Source organism: Stigmatopora nigra, chromosome 2, assembly GCF_051989575.1.
Source record: "Stigmatopora nigra isolate UIUO_SnigA chromosome 2, RoL_Snig_1.1, whole genome shotgun sequence".
NCBI classification, from domain to species: Eukaryota; Metazoa; Chordata; class Actinopteri; order Syngnathiformes; family Syngnathidae; genus Stigmatopora; species Stigmatopora nigra.
Genome location: NC_135509.1, coordinates 18,963,760 through 18,982,172, shown reverse-complemented (window position 1 = coordinate 18,982,172; position 18,413 = coordinate 18,963,760). Strand labels below are relative to the sequence as shown.

The 18,413-nt window shown below is 37.5% G+C and overlaps 1 protein-coding gene across 1 annotated transcript; it reads right to left on the bottom strand.

Moving 5' to 3' along the window:
* Positions 1 to 238: 238 nt before the first annotated feature.
* Positions 239 to 17,364, bottom strand: kiaa0513 (KIAA0513 ortholog). The gene is made up of 12 exons (XM_077710617.1): positions 17,251 to 17,364; positions 12,267 to 12,769; positions 11,324 to 11,423; positions 9,621 to 9,694; positions 9,447 to 9,517; positions 9,006 to 9,216; positions 8,878 to 8,918; positions 8,603 to 8,675; positions 8,371 to 8,448; positions 5,525 to 5,605; positions 4,138 to 4,232; positions 239 to 3,188 (listed from the first exon to the last, which is right to left on the bottom strand). The coding sequence occupies exons 2-12, from the start codon at positions 12,602 to 12,604 to the stop codon at positions 3,139 to 3,141; spliced, it is 1,212 nt and encodes a 403-aa protein (XP_077566743.1). The 5' UTR covers positions 12,605 to 12,769; positions 17,251 to 17,364; the 3' UTR covers positions 239 to 3,138.
* Positions 17,365 to 18,413: the final 1,049 nt, after the last annotated feature.

The window sequence follows — 18,413 nt, the reverse complement described above, 5'->3', positions numbered from 1 at the left end:
CAAATTCTGCAATTGCCCTCAAAGGCAAGCAAACTGAAGAACAATCATTGGTTTTGAAATGGAGCCTATGATAGACCAAAATGCTAACAGATTAAAGGGAATGGATACATTATTCATTTGTGTGAACCTGATAAATGCAGTAGTTTTGGTGGCATGTAAAGGACTGTAAACAACTATAATGGTTCCTGTGTTACAGTATGTGTATTATATTTATTATTTCATTGAAACTACTCACAAATCCATAAAATATATTTATTACAGCATGTTGATTCAATGTTAACTTTTTCATGCATACAAAAACATTCAAGAGAAAAACCCAATATGCTCATATGAATACAAATCTGACAACTCAAGAGGGAGCTACAGTCAGTCAGTTAAAATATAAACTTTGTTTCCATTTCGTGAGTGCTATGCTCATGAATTGTTACTATGTATGAATTTAAGAGACCCTACTTTGATATCTTGATATACATCTGCTAAAGACTTGAATACAGAAATACCTTGAGATACAAGCTTGATGTGTCCAAGACTGACCTTGTATGTCGATTTACTCGTATCTCAAATCAACGTCTCCCATAGCAATTAAATAAATGAAAGTTAATTTGTTCACCCACTCTGGAAAAACACCAAAAAACAGGATGTTACAATGGAAAAACATTGTTACTGGTTCTAATTCACTATCTACTAACAGAATAACAAATAACTAGTGGTTATGATGTTTAACACTAAAATGAGACATTATTCAGTACAAGGCGAGGTGTGCGCAGGGGGGAGGGAGAGTGAGAAACAAAGAGACACTTGTTGGATGGTAACGTGTTCCTAACATCACATACGAAAACATAAATTTAAATTAAATGAACTGTTCTGGTGGTTTAGAAGGCTCCCCTTTTCAGATGGTTGCTCTGCTTTTAAATTCATGAATAAATTCCAGTGTTTATTTTTTTATCCATATTAAAAAAGGCTCTCCATCTCGTTATGAATGTCACTGTACATCTTGGAGATAATGGTTAGCCTTTGGAAGGCTTGATATTCTTAATAGTGTCCTTCTGCTTTAGGATGGTGCATATTGTTGCAAAACTCTCGTATTGGTGAGCCAGCTCCGTGACGCATACACCGCTCATGTTTTTCGATTATTATATGCTTAATATCGATGGCCAACATACGCCTTTTCTTCGCTCTACCCTTCATTCCATCTGCTTGCTTCGTACTCATTGTTTTTCCCCTTAATTCTGCACAAGTTAACGCAAAAAATGCAACACTCCGCCCGGTGCTCCAAGAGATCTTTACACGAGGGAAATGCAGCGAAAAATCATAAGTAGCCTCTCATGTCTCAGCCACCTGGCTGTCTCGTATCTCAACATTGGTCTCGTATCGAAAGGAAAATATCTGCTCAGAATTTTACTGGTATTTCAAATTGCTCGTATTTCGGGGCACTCGTATGTGAAGGTATTACTGTATATAGTTAAATGCTTCTAACACGAATAACAACACGCATATTGTAACAGACCGCAAAATAGATACTGAAAACAAAATACACAAAGAAAAAAAGCATCCTGTAGCTGCCACTGAGTGAGTTCAATCTCACTCCAGAAAAAAAAGCACACAACATAAAATAACTGGTTTCCTAATTACAACTCAATTTTTAAAGTGGCAAACATTGGAGCACATCAATGGACATTGTTGAAAACATACAAGTAAAACAGTGCAATCGGGCAAAAAAGTTGAACTACACGAAATGTGCAATGAAAATGTACTCAAAAGTACACACATTTGAAATCGGCATGTACATGTGGGTGTTTCATGTTAAACTTCAGGTTTAAACACATTAATAGTGTTAAGGGATCACCACCAGTACTTTTATGGTTCACTAATGTACAAATCCAATGAAAACTAAAGTTACTGTAGTACTATTACTCTACTAGACGATGACACAATGTTAATCAGTCAATCTTCCGAAATCAATACATTTGTTTGTCTGTCCGTATAAAGGCATACAATAATAAATTAGAGAGCACAAATAACTTAAGAAAATGCTACATGGAAATATTTTGGCAATAGAGTTGACAAAAGTTTGTTTTATTTCAGTCATGATTTGAAAATTGAATCCAAGGCAGTTTAAGACCAGCAACTGCAATCTGAAGTCTCTCAGTATTTTTTGGTCAAAATTTTAAATATTTGGTAATAACTATTTCAGATATTTATGAGTGAGGCTCTTTCTGCCATATAACACCTTAAATATGATTATGGAGTATAATAATGGGACAATTGTACTATTGTAGTAACTGATAGAGAAACTAATTGGTGTAAGAGTAGGATGTAAAACGGGTGTCAAACCAGTCCTCAAAGGGCAATTAATTAAAGTCAGGTGCTACTTATTTTAGTAGACCCCTGATTGGTTAAAATGTCGGAACTGGATCGGTTGGAACGAAGACAAGGACCCACTGGGGCCCTCGGTGGAATCGGTTTGACATGTGATCAAAATTATGTAAAATCCTTACACCGTCACACAATATGTATACCTAGATGAATGAAGAGGGCATTCTTTATGATATACAACATGTTGCAGACTCGGATCAAATATTACTTAAATGGATATATTTCATTTGAAACCTAACATGATTGAAATTTGAATACTGTGGTGGATTAGTTTTTTTTTGTTTTGTTTTTTTTAATTAGGACAAATTGCTTTGTGAGCTAACTGTCCTGTTTAGATGCTTTAGATGCTACTCAAAGTTCGATTACTATTTATGTCAAAGAAGTCTATGACATTGTACAGTTAATTTGTTAGGGAACTTAGGGAAGAGATAAATCAGTCATTGGTAGTAGCATATAACAGTTTTTTTTAGATTATTGCACCATATACAAAACCTATGCTTAGCAGTTTTTGCAAAACAAAAAAAGATGGGAGTTTCAGACAAAGAGTTGATATACTCTAAACAATAAAGCAGTAGTAAAAGCAGATTATATGTTGTAATATTGCAAATATAGGGTGTTATGAAAAGAACACAATCAGATTGGACAGACAGGCTTTCCAACAACTATGATATAGTTCACCAGAGTAATGTGTATTCTAATTCAGTTGACGTCTGCTAGGCCTGGCTCGTGCGAAGCCTGGAGACTTAGAAATTGAACGTGTCATCACTCTGTCGCCATTTTCTCGATATTGTCACTTAACAACTTGTACTGTTCTGCAAAGATAGACAGGATGTTATTTTTAATCTTGTTGGTAATTTGTAAAACTCCAGAATAGAATAAACGTACATTGTCAATTCAATTCACCATCAAACATCACCTTTATCATGTCCATAACAACAGAAAGTATATTACTTTTTAGTTTAAAACAAAGACAAAAGAAAAATGATTTTATTCAGATATGCCATCGAACAGAAAATATAAATTCTGGATTTTTCATATGGTGGCCGGCATTTTTCTCAATGTCATTTTTGTTTTAGCTAATATAATACGAACATCCAGGATTGCCTGCTCTTCCTTGTGACAATCCGTTGTCCAATGGACCTGTGTTTGAGTCAATTTTTTTGTATGGGTATAACTGATGTGATAAAATGGCTACGCTTGGAAGTAGTAGTAGTGCCATTGTTTTTGAGTATTTGTGTAATATTAAAGTCCCAAGAAATTCCTGATTTGCATATTCAAATAATCTTGCAATTTTGTTCACATAATCATTTACAGTAAATATGTCCATCTCTAAAACAATGATTTACAAATTCCATCCATCCATTTCCTCTGCATAATCACAGCCCATGTCACCTATTACCATCTATTGACAACTTTGTAAGCAGGCAAACCGACATTTTAAAAATACTTTTCTTCTTTCTTGACCTTCTTATAAAAATGTGTGGCTTATAATGAAGCAGAATATACTGTACAACAAAAAATACCCTTCAGTATAAAATAAGTGAATATGTACATCAAGCATAAATTGAAAAGAATTCCACCTACAACCCTTTCACTACTATAGAAGGTTTACATTTATTGAGTGTTATTAAAAGGAAATGTGATGCTTTTTTGTATTTCTCTCCTTGGCTACTAAAATTTGCAAATCATTGTATTTTCAATCCATTTTGGACAATGTCCCAAATTTATTGGACCTAGAATGTGTACATTTAAATGTATTACCTTCATTCAGATTTCCAATGACTGCCTGCTTTTTTAGAAAATCATTGCAGAGGTTTTTGCTGAGACAAAATGCCAGCATGTTGTGGGTAAATGTCCTGGAAAACAAACACAGGTACATGCAGAATAGCATATAAGAAGGTTTCAGAGATTTAAAACAAAAAAAAAAAAAGAAAAATTCTGATGTCAGTCCTGTCGCTAATAGCAAACTATTTTCCAACGTGTGTCTTGTAACTGCTGCAAATGAAATTCATTGTTTTTTTCAACTCTTGAATCAATAATGTTCACTAATTGGATAAATCACTGAAAAACTAAAAACTTACCTGAGCAAGTGCCATGATAGAAATCCAAGTGTGGGTTAAGGTGACCAATTTTCATGATAAAAATATTAAGATATATCAATTCATTGAGAAGTTACTTGTTGATTTAATTCACAACGTAACATACCGTATTTACTCGCATATAAGCCGCCTCCGCATACAAGTCACACCCTTAAAATTGCCTATTTCAGAGATACTTTATGAATCAAAAGCACATTAATAGGGTCTATATAGTAAGGAAGTTAATATGCCTGTATTTAGAAATGCAAAATATTAAATTTGAAGGGAAAATCTTGAAAAAAATCATCGCATGTGGTATTTCTGAGATACTGTATGAATCATCTGCTGAATTTCACATTTCCAAAGGATGTTGCTTGCACGTAGACAAATTCAAATAGGAAGTCATGAGAACAGTACAACCAGGAAGTGTGTCTGTCGCGGTCTACTTTTCACCAAGTCTCTGGATACAATGATAGCATGACATACACACAATGCATGGTTCAAGGCTGATATTTTAATGATTGACCACAAGCCCTGCAATCAGCCTTAATAACTATTGTGATATGCTGACATGGTAAACACTACGAACGCGTAGCAAGGCTACTCTCGTCTGGCCAGTCAGAGCACATTTAACTGTGGTAAAATGGCGGCGCGCAGACGAGTAGCAAGGCAGTTACCTTCCTTGTGCTAGAAGCACTTGTAACCGCCCATCGCACGAGTTTTGGACGATCTGGAATGGATTGCGAATGTCTGGGTCAAAGTGCAGTGAGCACCGCAGTTTGAGCTTTCGTCTAAACTGGAATCAATATTACGGAACCCCACCACGACAACTCTGACAAAGAGATGGAACCAAGCATTGGTGGCGAAGTCACTTGGCTGAACTCCTTATATCTTTATTATATACGTACATACATACACATATACACACAAACACCCACACACACCCCACCCCCATTACATTTCAGAGTGGGGCCATGCACGTAGTATTAGCAAAGATCATCAATTGAACTGTAAACCTATAAAGTTTTCAATTTTTAAGACAAGGACAGGCCAGTCGGCCATTTCCTTACCCCAGCTGCCCAAAGGCAATGTTCTCATCCATTTTTGAAGTGTCGTCCCTTTCCTCTTGGGTCATGTGACACCATTTATCCCTGTTGACAGAAAAAAAGTTTGTCTTCAGAAATTCCAAGGGAAAAAAGGTCATGAAAAATGTAATCTCTATCATTTTTAAAAGGGGACAAGGAGATAAACAATCAATCACGAACACTTACACCTAGTGGAGTGATAAATCAGCACTACATGCATGCTTTTCAGATGTGGGCGGAAGCTGAATTACCCAGACAAAACCCACACAGGACAGAGGAAAATATGCAAACTTCACACACGAGGGGCAGACCAGGGATTGAACCCTTCACAATCTCTGAAGTATGCGGAAGATGTGATGGCCACTCATCACCGTGCAGAAAATAACATAGAGCCCTCAAATATTGGGCCATCAGGATTGAAACGTCCTTCAAATTTCACATACACTAGTACTCAAATCAGCACTTTTGGGGGAAAATTCTGAAAAAATATCTAAGTTTCTCAAAAATTCAGAATGCAAGTCTTTTCATTTAATGTGTCACCAATTCATTAAAAATATCCCTTTCTTTAAAAAGCAACATAGTAGATATTCAAATTCATAACTTTCTGTGATTCTTCTGCTCTCTCTCTATATGCCAATAGGACCCTGTGACACCCGAAGAAAACATCTCACAAAATTCCTCAATGTACATCCCTTTATATGGGAATGTAGTAAATATGTCCAAATTGAGGTCCAACATTCAGCTTTCTGTGACTAGTAACTAATGTGAACGAGATAACCAATTCTATTACACCTGCTACCTTCACACCGGAGACCCTGTAGCAGTAAAAAAATGGACACTTTCCCAGGTCTTTTATTAGTAGTTGTTTAACCATGAATGGCTTTACATTGTAATAAATTGTGATTTAGGCCGGCTCTTGGTATAGAGGTTCATTCGCCTGACTTAGGTGCGAGCAGGCGCGGGCTCAATTCCCACTGGTTGGGGTATGATTGGGGGTGCGGATGGTCGTTTGTCTATCTCTGTGCCCTACGGCTGACTGGCGACCAGTCTAGAGTGTAGTCCACCTTTCGCCCGAAGACAGCTAGGTTAGGCTCCAGCAACCCCTGCAACCCTTTCGAGGATGGGTAATATGAAAGATGAATAAATTGTGATTTATTCAGTGTTTTTCTGGGAAGGATTATATATGTGCAAAATGGGAGGGGTTCTATATTTGATACTGTATAATATTGATAGCTTATCATAAGTATTTACAACTTTAAAGCCTGAAGAGAAACTAGTGCTTCTGTAAAGATTATCCATTAATTTTACTGCCATCAGACTAATGGTTTAGAAAAAAAAATCTTAAGTGCAGTGAGTTAACACTTAAAATCAAATGCTGTATTGATGACACTGACTTGTACTAACAAAAAAGTATAGGAAATGGCATAGTCTTATAAAAACATTACACAAACTCCCACTGCCATACAGATATGGTCTTACAAGCTAACCTATGGAGTCAGAGGCATTTTTCCTTCTTCATGCTTACTATCCAAACGCAGGTACAGGAATACCTCGACATACGAGTGTCCTGACATACGAGCATAGTGAGATACGGGTAAAATTGAGCAAATTTTTATCTTGAGATACGAGACAAATTTTGATAAACGAGCATACAACAGAGGCGAGAGGCTCCTCATAAGAACATCATTGGCACTGTCTTTCTGGTTGCAACTTCCTTGTGTAATATCTCTAGGAGCACTGGGCGGAGCATTTTTCCAGTGTTTTTTTCTCCTTAGTCAGTGCAGAATGGCAGGGGCTTGTTCAATAATCTGAGAGGAGTACCAATTCCCGGGCAAGTTGGCAAGTGGTCGTGCGTTAGCCTATTGTGAGGACATTTGTGTGCATCATTTTCGGAATATTTCGTTGGAGGGACAAAGCAAACAACCCTTGAGAGGTTGAAAGTCAACATTGTATTCCAAGCAAAGAATAAAAAAATGAAGAAAGGTGTAAAAAAATTATAACAAAATTAGAATTATGTTTAGTTACATTAAAATTATTTTTGAGTGTCTGCATCGTAATACAAGTTCATTCAAATTCGTTTATCTTATGTTACGAGTGCGTTGCCGTGCAATAGGTCGCTCTTGCTCTCTCTCTGTCCCTTTCCCTCCACTCCACAAAGTCTGTCTAATTTTAGTACTATTGAACACATTTAGTACTATTGAACCATTAGTTATTTGTTAGCCTGTTAATAGATGGTGAATTAGAACAAATAAAAATGTTTTTCTAATCCAATATCCTGTGTTGGTGTTTTTTCAGAGGGTTGCAACGAATTCATGTGTTTTTAGTTAATTTCTATGGGAAATGTTCATTTGAGTTACGAGTAAATCGACAAACGAGCTCAGTCCCGGAACGCATTAAGCTCGTATTTGGAGGTACCACTGTAATACAGACTTACAAAGGAAAGAACTAAAATATGAATCTGTTTCATGTAACCAAAATCCACAAGAATCTACACATCCAAGTGTCAAAAGCTATTATATTAAGACTCATATTAGTTTTTGGACATTTTCGATTAGCCTTTTTTGGTAGGCGGCAGATAAACGAAAGACAGACCTCTCATCTTTCTCTCCATCTTGAGTTCCCCTGCTCGGCAGCAAGGCACAAGAAGACAAGGGTTAAAGTGGACATGCAAAAAGAGGAGTACAGAAGAGGAGCAGTGTGCCCACACACACACGATCACGCAAGAAATGTTTTTATCCTCAGAAATTAAAGCTATTTAAATATTATATTAAGTTGAAAAGGTAATGATTAAATCACTAGTTCATCTTCTCTTGTATCATTCTTAAGCTTGCCTTGTTGTGGGTGACCTCTTTTTTCTTTCACAATGAACTGCATCAAAGAACGCAGCATTCCAGAATCGCAACGTGTGCCTGCAAACAATTGAAAAAACTAAATTGTGAATACATTTTGGATACTTTAAGTAGGTTATATCATTTGAAGAGTTACAAATATTCGCCGTGGCAAAACACTAGCAAAAATACCATATCCCATTTTTGACATATATGCACAAGAAAATACTCATACCAGATGGGTTGCTGCTTCAAGTGGGTGTAAAGGTACACCTTTTCTCCTACTTTCTCTTCTGGAACTGCTGATACTATGGAGAAAATAGCATAATGCATATCAAATTGAACGAATCTTGAAAATACTTTTGAGGGATTGCTACCGTCAATAAATCAAAGGTAAATATATCTCAACTTGTAAAAAAAACAACAACAAACAAACAAGGGTTTCACAGATAATACCTATAAGCACACAGTAAATATTTAAATACTGATTCTAACTTTAATGACTTTTACCTGGTGACCTGGTTTTTGTATCAACTTGATTTTCACCATCCCTGCAATGGTTGCAAGAGAAATCGTTTGATCAGTGACACATTAAGTTCATAAACATGATCAAAGCAAGAAAGTGTTTCTTAGCTTACTCTGTTTTTGGAGCGATTGAGCTTCTCAGTTTGCTTTCCAAGTCTCCAAAAAAGCCTTTGGCGTCAGTCTTCGATGAGTTTTTAAGGAGTCGTTCAGCAGCATCCTTCTTAACTGAGAGCCAAGTGTTGGCCTTGATTAAATATGAGTCCAAACCAGCTGGAGAACCGCTACCTTGTTCAAGAAGCACTAGAGGCGAGGGCCGGGACTTTCCTTCACAGAAAAATAGTTCCATAGAATTGCAATACATTAAAGTGCAGTGTCACTTAACCTTGAGTTCTAGATTACAAATCCAAAGAGGTATTAAGTAATTCATTAAATTAATGTGGACTTTTAATTTATATTCCACTCTACTGTATGTGATGATGATGATGAGATGGTTTTTCATATTAACAAAGTGGCTTTACAACTGTGTCTGTTACAATTCTTTAAAATGAAATTACCAATGTAGTAGTACGTAAAGCACATAGTCATGAGGTTTTTTGCCGGCCTGTAGTCATCTATCTGGTGGCATCTGTAAAACATAAAACAGCCGTTTGTACATTCATACATACATTACATTATGAGAATTCTTACAGATATACATTTTTCTACTTTCAAACCACAAATGTACTCACTCAAACAGCACAACTGCAAATGACTGCACTAGTCGGTAGAAGGTAGCTTCACTCACACATTTGGAGTGGCAGCGCTGAGTGCATGGCAAAGAAAGAAAAAAAATGATTTGATTATGAATTTATGGTACAATATTTATATACATTTGATAATTTTCAATGGAAAAGGAAGGTTCATCAGTCTAAAAAAGCAAATGGGTGCTTTTATTGAAAGATCAAAATTCGGTCATTGGGTAATATTGTAGACTGATTTTTTAGATTTACAGTTGTGGTCAAAAGTTTATACACTTGTGAAGAACAATGTCATGGCTTTCTTGAGTTTCCAGTTATTTCTACAACTATGATTTTTCTCTGAATGGAACAGATACTTTGTCACAAAAAAACATTCATGAAGTTTGGTTCTTTTATGAATTTATTATGAGTGAACAGAAAAAAAAGGGATCAAATCTGCTGGGTCAAAAATATACATACAGCAGCGCTTATATTTGGTAACATGTCCCTTGACCATTTTCACTTCAATTAGGCGCTTTTGGTAGCCATCCACAACCTTCTGGCAAGCTTCTGGTTGAATCTTTGACCACTCCTCTTGATAGAATTGGTGCAATTCAGTTAAATTTGATGGCTTTCTGACATGGAGATGTTTTTACAGCATTGTCCACAAGTTCTCAATGGGGTTTAAGTCAGGACTTTGGGAAGGCCATTCGAAAACCTTAATTCTAGCCTGATTTAGCCATTCCATTATGACTTTTGATGTGTGTTTGGGGTCATTGTCCTGTTGGAACACCCAACTGCGCCCAAGACCCAATCGTCGGGCTGATGACTTTAGGTTAACTTGAAGAATTTGAAGGTAATCCTCCTTCTTCATTATTCCATTTACTCTTTGTAAAGCACCAGTTCCATTGGCAGGAAAACAGATCAGCAGTAAACTTCAGTCTTGCCTTAAGGTCCCGCTTTTGGAGCAAGGGCTTCCTTCTTACGCAGCAGTCTCTCAGTCCATGGAGATGAAAAACACGCTTGGCTGTGGACACTGACACCTGTGTTCCAGCAGCTTCTAACTCTTGGCAGATCTGCTTTTTGGTGATTCTCGGTTTAATCTTCACCCTCCTGACCAATTTTGGTGATAGCCTGTGTTTTGTTCCTGATCGTGGCAGTGACAAAACAGTGCCATGCACTTTATACTTACAAACAATTGTTTGCAATGTTGCTCTTGGGACCTGGAGCTGCTTTGAAATGGCTCCAAGGGACTTTCCAGACTTGTTGAAGTCAAGGATTTGCTTTTTCAGATCCATGCTGAGCTCCTTTGACTTTCCGATTGTAGCGTTTGCATCCAATGAGCCCTAATTAAATGGCCTCAGAGAAGTCACCACCTGTAGTCACTCAATCTTTCAAGAAGTTAAGAGGCCATGCTATGAAGCTCATTTCACTGACACAACTTTCTAAGTCACCAAAATTGCTAAATTTTGTTGCTGTCTGTATATTTATGACCCAGCAGATTTGATCACTTTTTCTGTTAATCTATAATAAGGTCATAAAAGAATCAGACTTCATGAATGTTTTTGTGACAAAAAAGTATCTGTTCCAATCACTCCATCAGAGAAAAATCTGAGTTGTAGAAATAATTGGAAACTAAAGAGAGCCATGACATTATGTTCTCCACAAGTGTATGTAAACTTTTGACCACAACTGTATTCTTTCTTTCATTTTACCTGAGCATTGACGTATTTGGCAAACCATTCCCTGCCTTTGCCATTTTTGCCAATGCATAGTTCTCCAAAATGAGCTTTCTCTTCTTGTTCTAGGTCCTGTCTGAGAAAATATGTGCAGATATCAAAAAATGAAACAGCACTGAAAACACTAGTGTGCAAGTGTAATTAAAACATGAACATTGATTTATAAAAGCTACACAAACATTATTACAACAGATAAACAACATTTCTAAAGCTACAATAACAGATTTTTTGCACCGGTGAAACTTAATATCACAAACTAATTTAAATAAATTTGGATTACGATGCAGAGACACTCAAAACTAAATTTAATCTAACCTTAAACTAAACTCGTATTTCTCGTATGTCGGGACATTCGTATGTCAAGGTATTACTGTATTATACTTGCCAATGTGCCATATATCAGAGGACTACGTTTTTCATGTAATTCCTAAAGGAAACCAACTAATGACAACAAAAAAGTGCCTTACAGAGATGGGTTTTCTTTTTGAGAAAATTGCACTTCTAAGAATAGTTTTACTATGTTATACTTTTTACCCTTAACTTGTCTATTTGTGAAGAAAACTACTCTAACTCTACTACACTACGGTCGTCATTTTGCCTCTTTATTATAAATATTAGATTTTAATTTATTTCTGCCCAAAATGCCCCCATGTGGCTACAGGGTTATCGTACACTATAACAATATCAAAAGTTCTTATAGTAGATAACATGCTGAGAAAAAAATGTTACCACTCCTTAAATTGAAAAAAAGAAAAAACGTATAATTCAGACTGTCAGCAGTTATTCATGAATTGTGCATTCTTTTCACCAAATACGTTTTTTACGTGAGTAAATTTTTTGGATGACTAATTTTTGATGACTTCATTATACATTATTATTCTGCAAATTTTGGCTACTCTACCTACCTCTGGTGCCTTACCTTCCATGAAAGACTTTCTCCACATATGTTTTCATGAACTCTCTTCTCTCTAAGGTTTCGGCATCAGTGTCCTCACTGCTATGAACAGATGAGAATGAAGATCTTCTCAGTTCCCACATAGTTGAAGGTGGGTCCATGTCATTTTCACTGTCTGCTGACTCGGTTGCATCGCTGTCCTCTTCTTCTTTGAGATGGTGATGGGAGCTTGTTTTGGTTGGTGCCACGGGTGCAGAGGAATACTCTGGGCACAAAATGTCCGAATGACCCTGAACGTTGTCACTTGCGATATTTAGAGTTGTGACCCCAGATGGCATGTTGAGGTCTATGAGGTTGTCCATTCTAATAAACTCAACACTGCTCCTTTGCTCTTGTGTTTTAGAGTCAACTAGTCAGTGTTTTGCAGGAGGAAAATGGAGGTTGAAAGTGGAACTACATGAGGTTTCATTTGTCTTGATTGTCTTGATTTTAAATTTGAGTTGAAATGGATGAGACACATTCTGCATCTGTGAACAAGAAAAAGACAGTAATACATTATAGTACTTTTCTCTGGGGTAAATTATTGTTTATGGGTGCCAATATCAATATCTGTCATCAATGTTACATTGAAGTTACAGAGAAAAAGGTAACTTTACTCTGAAAGCCCTATCACAGATAGTAACACACAAAATAAATGATATAATCTTGTCAAAGAACATTAGAAAATATTAAATATAAAATTAATTAGGCTCACAAAGATCCATAACTATTGAAATTGTACAATTAACATAATGTATCTAACAAAGTGGATCAGCGTTTTAAAAACCAATGTGCAACAGGAGAACGGGATCCAGGAGAGGGTATATGACTAAAAAGTTTGTAGACATGTACACTCGCTGTGCTTTTCATGTGACATGTTGAAATATGTTATGTAAAGTGGGTAAAACAAGGAAGTAGGCCGTGAAAAACAAGAGTTTACAATACAAGTGCTAATTAGAGGATGAAGTGCCGTACCACGGCCCCCCGTGACTGAGAGGAAAAGAGTCGCAGTCCCAATCGGCACAAAATCATCTTGGGATCAATTAAAAGGATTTATAAAATGGTAAATATCTTTCATTTACCTCACTACTCAAACAACCGTGGCCATTGAAAAGGCCATGTAATGCAAGCACAATGCATTCTATAATCAAATTTCTAACATTAATGAATTCCGTATTTTCTTGCATGTACACCGTATTTGTAACTCAAGAAATGATGAGTGAATCAAGGGTACGGCTTATAAGCGCACAATTTAGACTTGACATGCACGGAACTGCAAGGTGACAAAAACAAAACACCATAACGCAAGACAATGCGGCCGATACAGTCATTTATTTCAAAATAGAGAAAAGAAAAACGGATAAAACACCCAAAAAATTAATGAAAGTCAAGAAAAAAAAACATCTTGCATAAAAACCTGAAAAACTAACATACTTGCACCTGCAATTGCTCACTGAGGGCAGCGCCATCTTAGCATAGTTAAATGCGGTCTGACTGGCCAGACGCGAGTAGCCTTGATACAAGTGTTCGTAGAGTTAACCATCTCAGGACTTCCCCAAAAGCAGTGATAATTTTACAATTGGCACACTGCGAGTCCCAGGGATTCGCTTGTCTGAAAACTGTGCGTCCCAGGAAACTTGTCACGAGTCCCAACATACTACAGATGCAAATAAAACATAAACAACGATATATAAACATTCAGATTTAATTTATTTATTATATGGTTTAGGGTTAGGGTTTATTTATCATTGTACTAGTCTTTCAACTCGTAGATCCTCCTCTCTTTGCAGCCAAAAGTCTTTTGAAATGTGCGTATTTTTCCTTGCTTCCCCCGTTTTGCTTCATGATCATCGATCGAATCTTCTGCAGTTCTTTTCTTACTAGTTGTATTTTTAACTGCGAAATAACTATCCAGACTGTTTTGCTTTTTCTGAAACATTTTTTATCTTTCTTACACTATTACGAAACTCTTGCTATCGCTTTCTCTCCTTCGTCTGCTAGTGTCTGCTAGTCTCGCGAGAATTATTTCGCAAAGATTATGTGGAATAAATTGGTTTGCTATCGGATATATGTGTTTTGGGGTTTTTTTTGATAAAAATTTCTTTGCGTCCGAAAAAAGCACATTACTTGAAATTGTGCGTCTGGAAGAAAAGCTGTGCGTATCAGACGCAGGACGCAGAGGTAACGAGAACACTGCAAAAGTTGTTAAGGCTGATCGAAGGTCGAGTGTATTTTCAAACCTATAAAACGCACCGTGTTATAGGGCGCAGTCTCATTTAGGGGTATATTTTCTGTTTTTTTTTTGTCAATACATTGGACGCTTCTTCCAATAAGGCGCTAGCATGACACTAGGCTACCATATGTTATGCTATCCGCTAGCATACCTATGTTATGCTTTCGGCTTGCATATTTTAGGCTAGGCACTAGGGATTTTTTTTAAAGACAGCACGAGCAAACTAAGTTTGACAATGCTTTATTGAGGTAATAGGTACACTGATATAAAGAGTTTGGCGTTTAACATGCTAGGCTCCACTGTCAGTCAGAGTTGTGTATTCTAGGAATTTGATTCCAGCTTTGGGGAAAGCTTGAACAGTGCTGGTCAACACGTTAGCAATTTGTTTTCAATTCATTAGTAATCCGTTAGCAAAATTGTTAAATTGTGTTTGATGCATGGCATTCGCACCCACATTTTGTTGCTGGAAGATGATTTTCACTCAAAATCCCTTGATACATTGCCCCATCCATTCTTTCCTCTACAGATCAGTTTTCCATGTCACTTTGCAGAAATACAGCCCCAAAGCAAGATGTTTCCACCCCCATACTTCACAGTGGGCATTCAGTATCCTCTCTCCTCTAATGATGAGAACCTGTGTTTCTACCACAAAGTTCTATTTTGGTTTCAACTGACCACAACACATTCTCCCAGTCCTCTTCTGGATCATCCAAATGCTTCTAGCGAACCGCAGACGGACCTGGATGTGTACTGGCTTCAGCAGGGAGACACGCCTGTCAGTGCAAGATTTCAGTCCCTGGTGGCGCATTGTGTTACTGATAATAGCCTTTGTTACTGTGGTCCCATGTTTCTGTAGGTCATTCACTAGGTCCCCCTGTATGGTTCTGGGATTTTTGCTCACCGTTCTTGTTATCATTTTGACGCCATGGGGGAGATCTTGCACAGACCCTCAGATCCAAGGAGATTATCAGTAGTCTTGTACGTCTTACAATTTCTAATAATTGCTCCCATAGTTGATTTCTTTACACCAAGCATTTTACATATTGCAGACTCGGTCTTCCCATCTTGGTGCAGGTGTACAATTTATTTTGATGTCCTTCGACAGCTCTTTCGTCTTGGCCAAAGTGGAGTTTGGAGTGTGAAAGACTGAGGTTGTAGACAGGTGTTTTTTTATACTGATAATAGGTAAAAACAGATGGTATACAGGTAACGAGTGGAAACCAGGTTAGAAAAAGTTAGACCTCTTTGACAGCCAGAATTCTTGCTAGTTTTTAGGTGACCAAATACCTATTTTCCATTCTAATTTGGAAATAAATTCTTTAAAAATCAAACAATGTGATTTTCATTTTTTTTTCTTCCACATTCTGTCTCGCATGGTTGAAGTTCACCAATGTTGACAATTACAGGCCTCTCTAATCCTTTTCAAGTAGGAGAACCTGCACAATTGGTAGTTGACTAAATACTTATTTGCTCCACTGCATGTGTATGTAACCTTCCGACACATTAAAATACTAAAGTTTAACAAAAAGCAGCTCGGTCATCAGCTGGGTTAGAACTTAACCACACCGCATACCATAATAAATGTATGACAAGAAGAAGTGGCTGACAGAAGATACAGAATGTGATTAGTGTTGGCTGGAGCACCACAATAGACCGATATAGAACAGAATCAAATTTTATCTTACGTGTCCTTTAATGTTGTAATGTCTGGTAAATGTACTACAACACTACAAATATACACTCACTGGAGAGGTGCACTTTAAAATCAAATAAGTTGCATAGACCTGACTTCTGATATTGCTAGCAGGGGCAAGAGAAAGCTCCCAATTTCCCCAACTTTCTCTGTGTGTCTTTATACGCCCATGCATTATTATTTCCTGTTTTCACAGAGGATCGCATGAATATCTAAATACATTTGGATAGGTAATTGAACAGTGATTTACGTGTGCAAGATACAACAGCACCTGATTTGAATCTACAATTGGGGAAGCACAAGTTTAACCATGTCACATTTTAATGATTTGTTGTTTTGAGAAAGTCTTTGTTCATTTCTATTACCTATTGTTGAGAACCATCTTTGATTGTGTCGCCTGAAACCGGTCACTCTTCCTGAAAGAATTTATGGTCCTCATAGATAGTGGGATAGGCTCCAGCACCCCCCGCGAGCAGTCCAGAAAATGAATGACGTTTTAAAGGGTCTATGTTTTATCCTTACACAATTTAACAGAACTCGAGCTTTAGGGTGAATGTATATAATTATTAAGAGAAAAAATAATTGCTTCAGAAGGTTTAAAGATTTTCTGAATACCCTTTATTTGATTAAGGTTTAAAAATACCCAATCTTGCTCATCACAGCACGATGGTAATTTCAAGCAGCGAAGGAATCAACTCAAATTGGACGCAAAACTGTTGATAAAGGAAGCTGCAGCACTGAGCAAACACAGCCAAGGTCTGACATTTCCTGGAAGGTTGTACACTGATACGATAAGCGCAACTGAGAAGCCATTTTTCGCGAAATAAGTCATTTTATTAATCGGTTTGAAGGTTACTCAACAATTACAATTAAACAACGTGAAAGGGATCAATAATACAATTAGTGGGCAAGTCCAATGAACTCTGAAATCGTTCAAATAACCAGGCAATCGTTTATAAATTGCGCTCAAGCATAATTAATGACAAAAAGGGGAGCCACATGCAATAAATACGGACAATAAAAAACAGTAAGTAAAAGTGTACCCAAGAGGGGGGCTTTGCTGGCAGGGAAGGAGGCTGCTCTTCACTCCTGTCCAATGCCTTTCCTTTGCTGCTATTGACTTGCTACTGATGATGGTGCTGTGCACAGGTGAGCATGCGCAAAATAGGAATGACGAAAGGAGAACCCGCGTGACGTTTGAAGCTTGGAGCCAATCATCTGTGAGCAAGGTTGAAGTCACATATATGTTGGTAGATGTCTTAAAGCCCAAGTTAGCCGCATATGTATGTAGCGGCCATCTTTCGTCGGAGAATTTTGCTCACCAACTGTTTATGTAGCGAATTTTAAACATTACATTAGTACTTATATTTGCATCACTCACTCGAACCAGAAGTTGTTCAGGGTCCACAGACATCAACTTTGATGAGAATTGCATCTCATCTCATCTTATTTTCTGAACCTCTTTATCCTCATTGGGGTCACAGGGTTGCTGGAGCCAATCCCAGCTGCCTACGGGCCATTGGGACACCCTGAATCGGTGGCAGGCCGATCGCATGCAATACGTACAACCATGCAATCTCACACTCATACCCACATCTGAGGAAAATTTAGAGTGTCCAATCAGCCTACCATGCATGTTTTTGAAATGTGGGGGGAAACCAGAGTACCCAGAAGAAACCCACACAGGCCCAGGGAGAACATGCAAACTCAACACAGGAACACTTCACACAGATGGACGTGACCTGGATTCAAACTCAGGACCCCAGAGCTGTAAGGTCAACACGGTGACCACTTGCTCCACAGGGCCGCTGTTGATGAGAATGGCTATTGTTAATATAGGTAACATAGTTTTAAATTAAAAGATTTTCAGATGGTGTTGTCCATTGAATTTTTTTTCAATGCAAAAAGTTTGCCACAGCTAAAGAGAAAAGGTTGGGAAACAATGTACACAGTAGAGCAGTGGTCTCAAACCGGTCCTCATAGGGCCGCGGTGGGTGCAGGTTTTCATTCCAACTCAACAAGTATACCTTTTGCAAGTGCAATCAGTTAATTAGAGCCAGGTGCTACTTATTTTAAAGACACCTGATTGGTTAAAAAACCAGGACCCACTGCGGCCCTATATGGAACCGGTTTGAGACCACTGCAGTAGAGAGTAATTCCCATTCACAGGTCTGCCTTTTCACTATATAAATGCAGCGCATCAGCA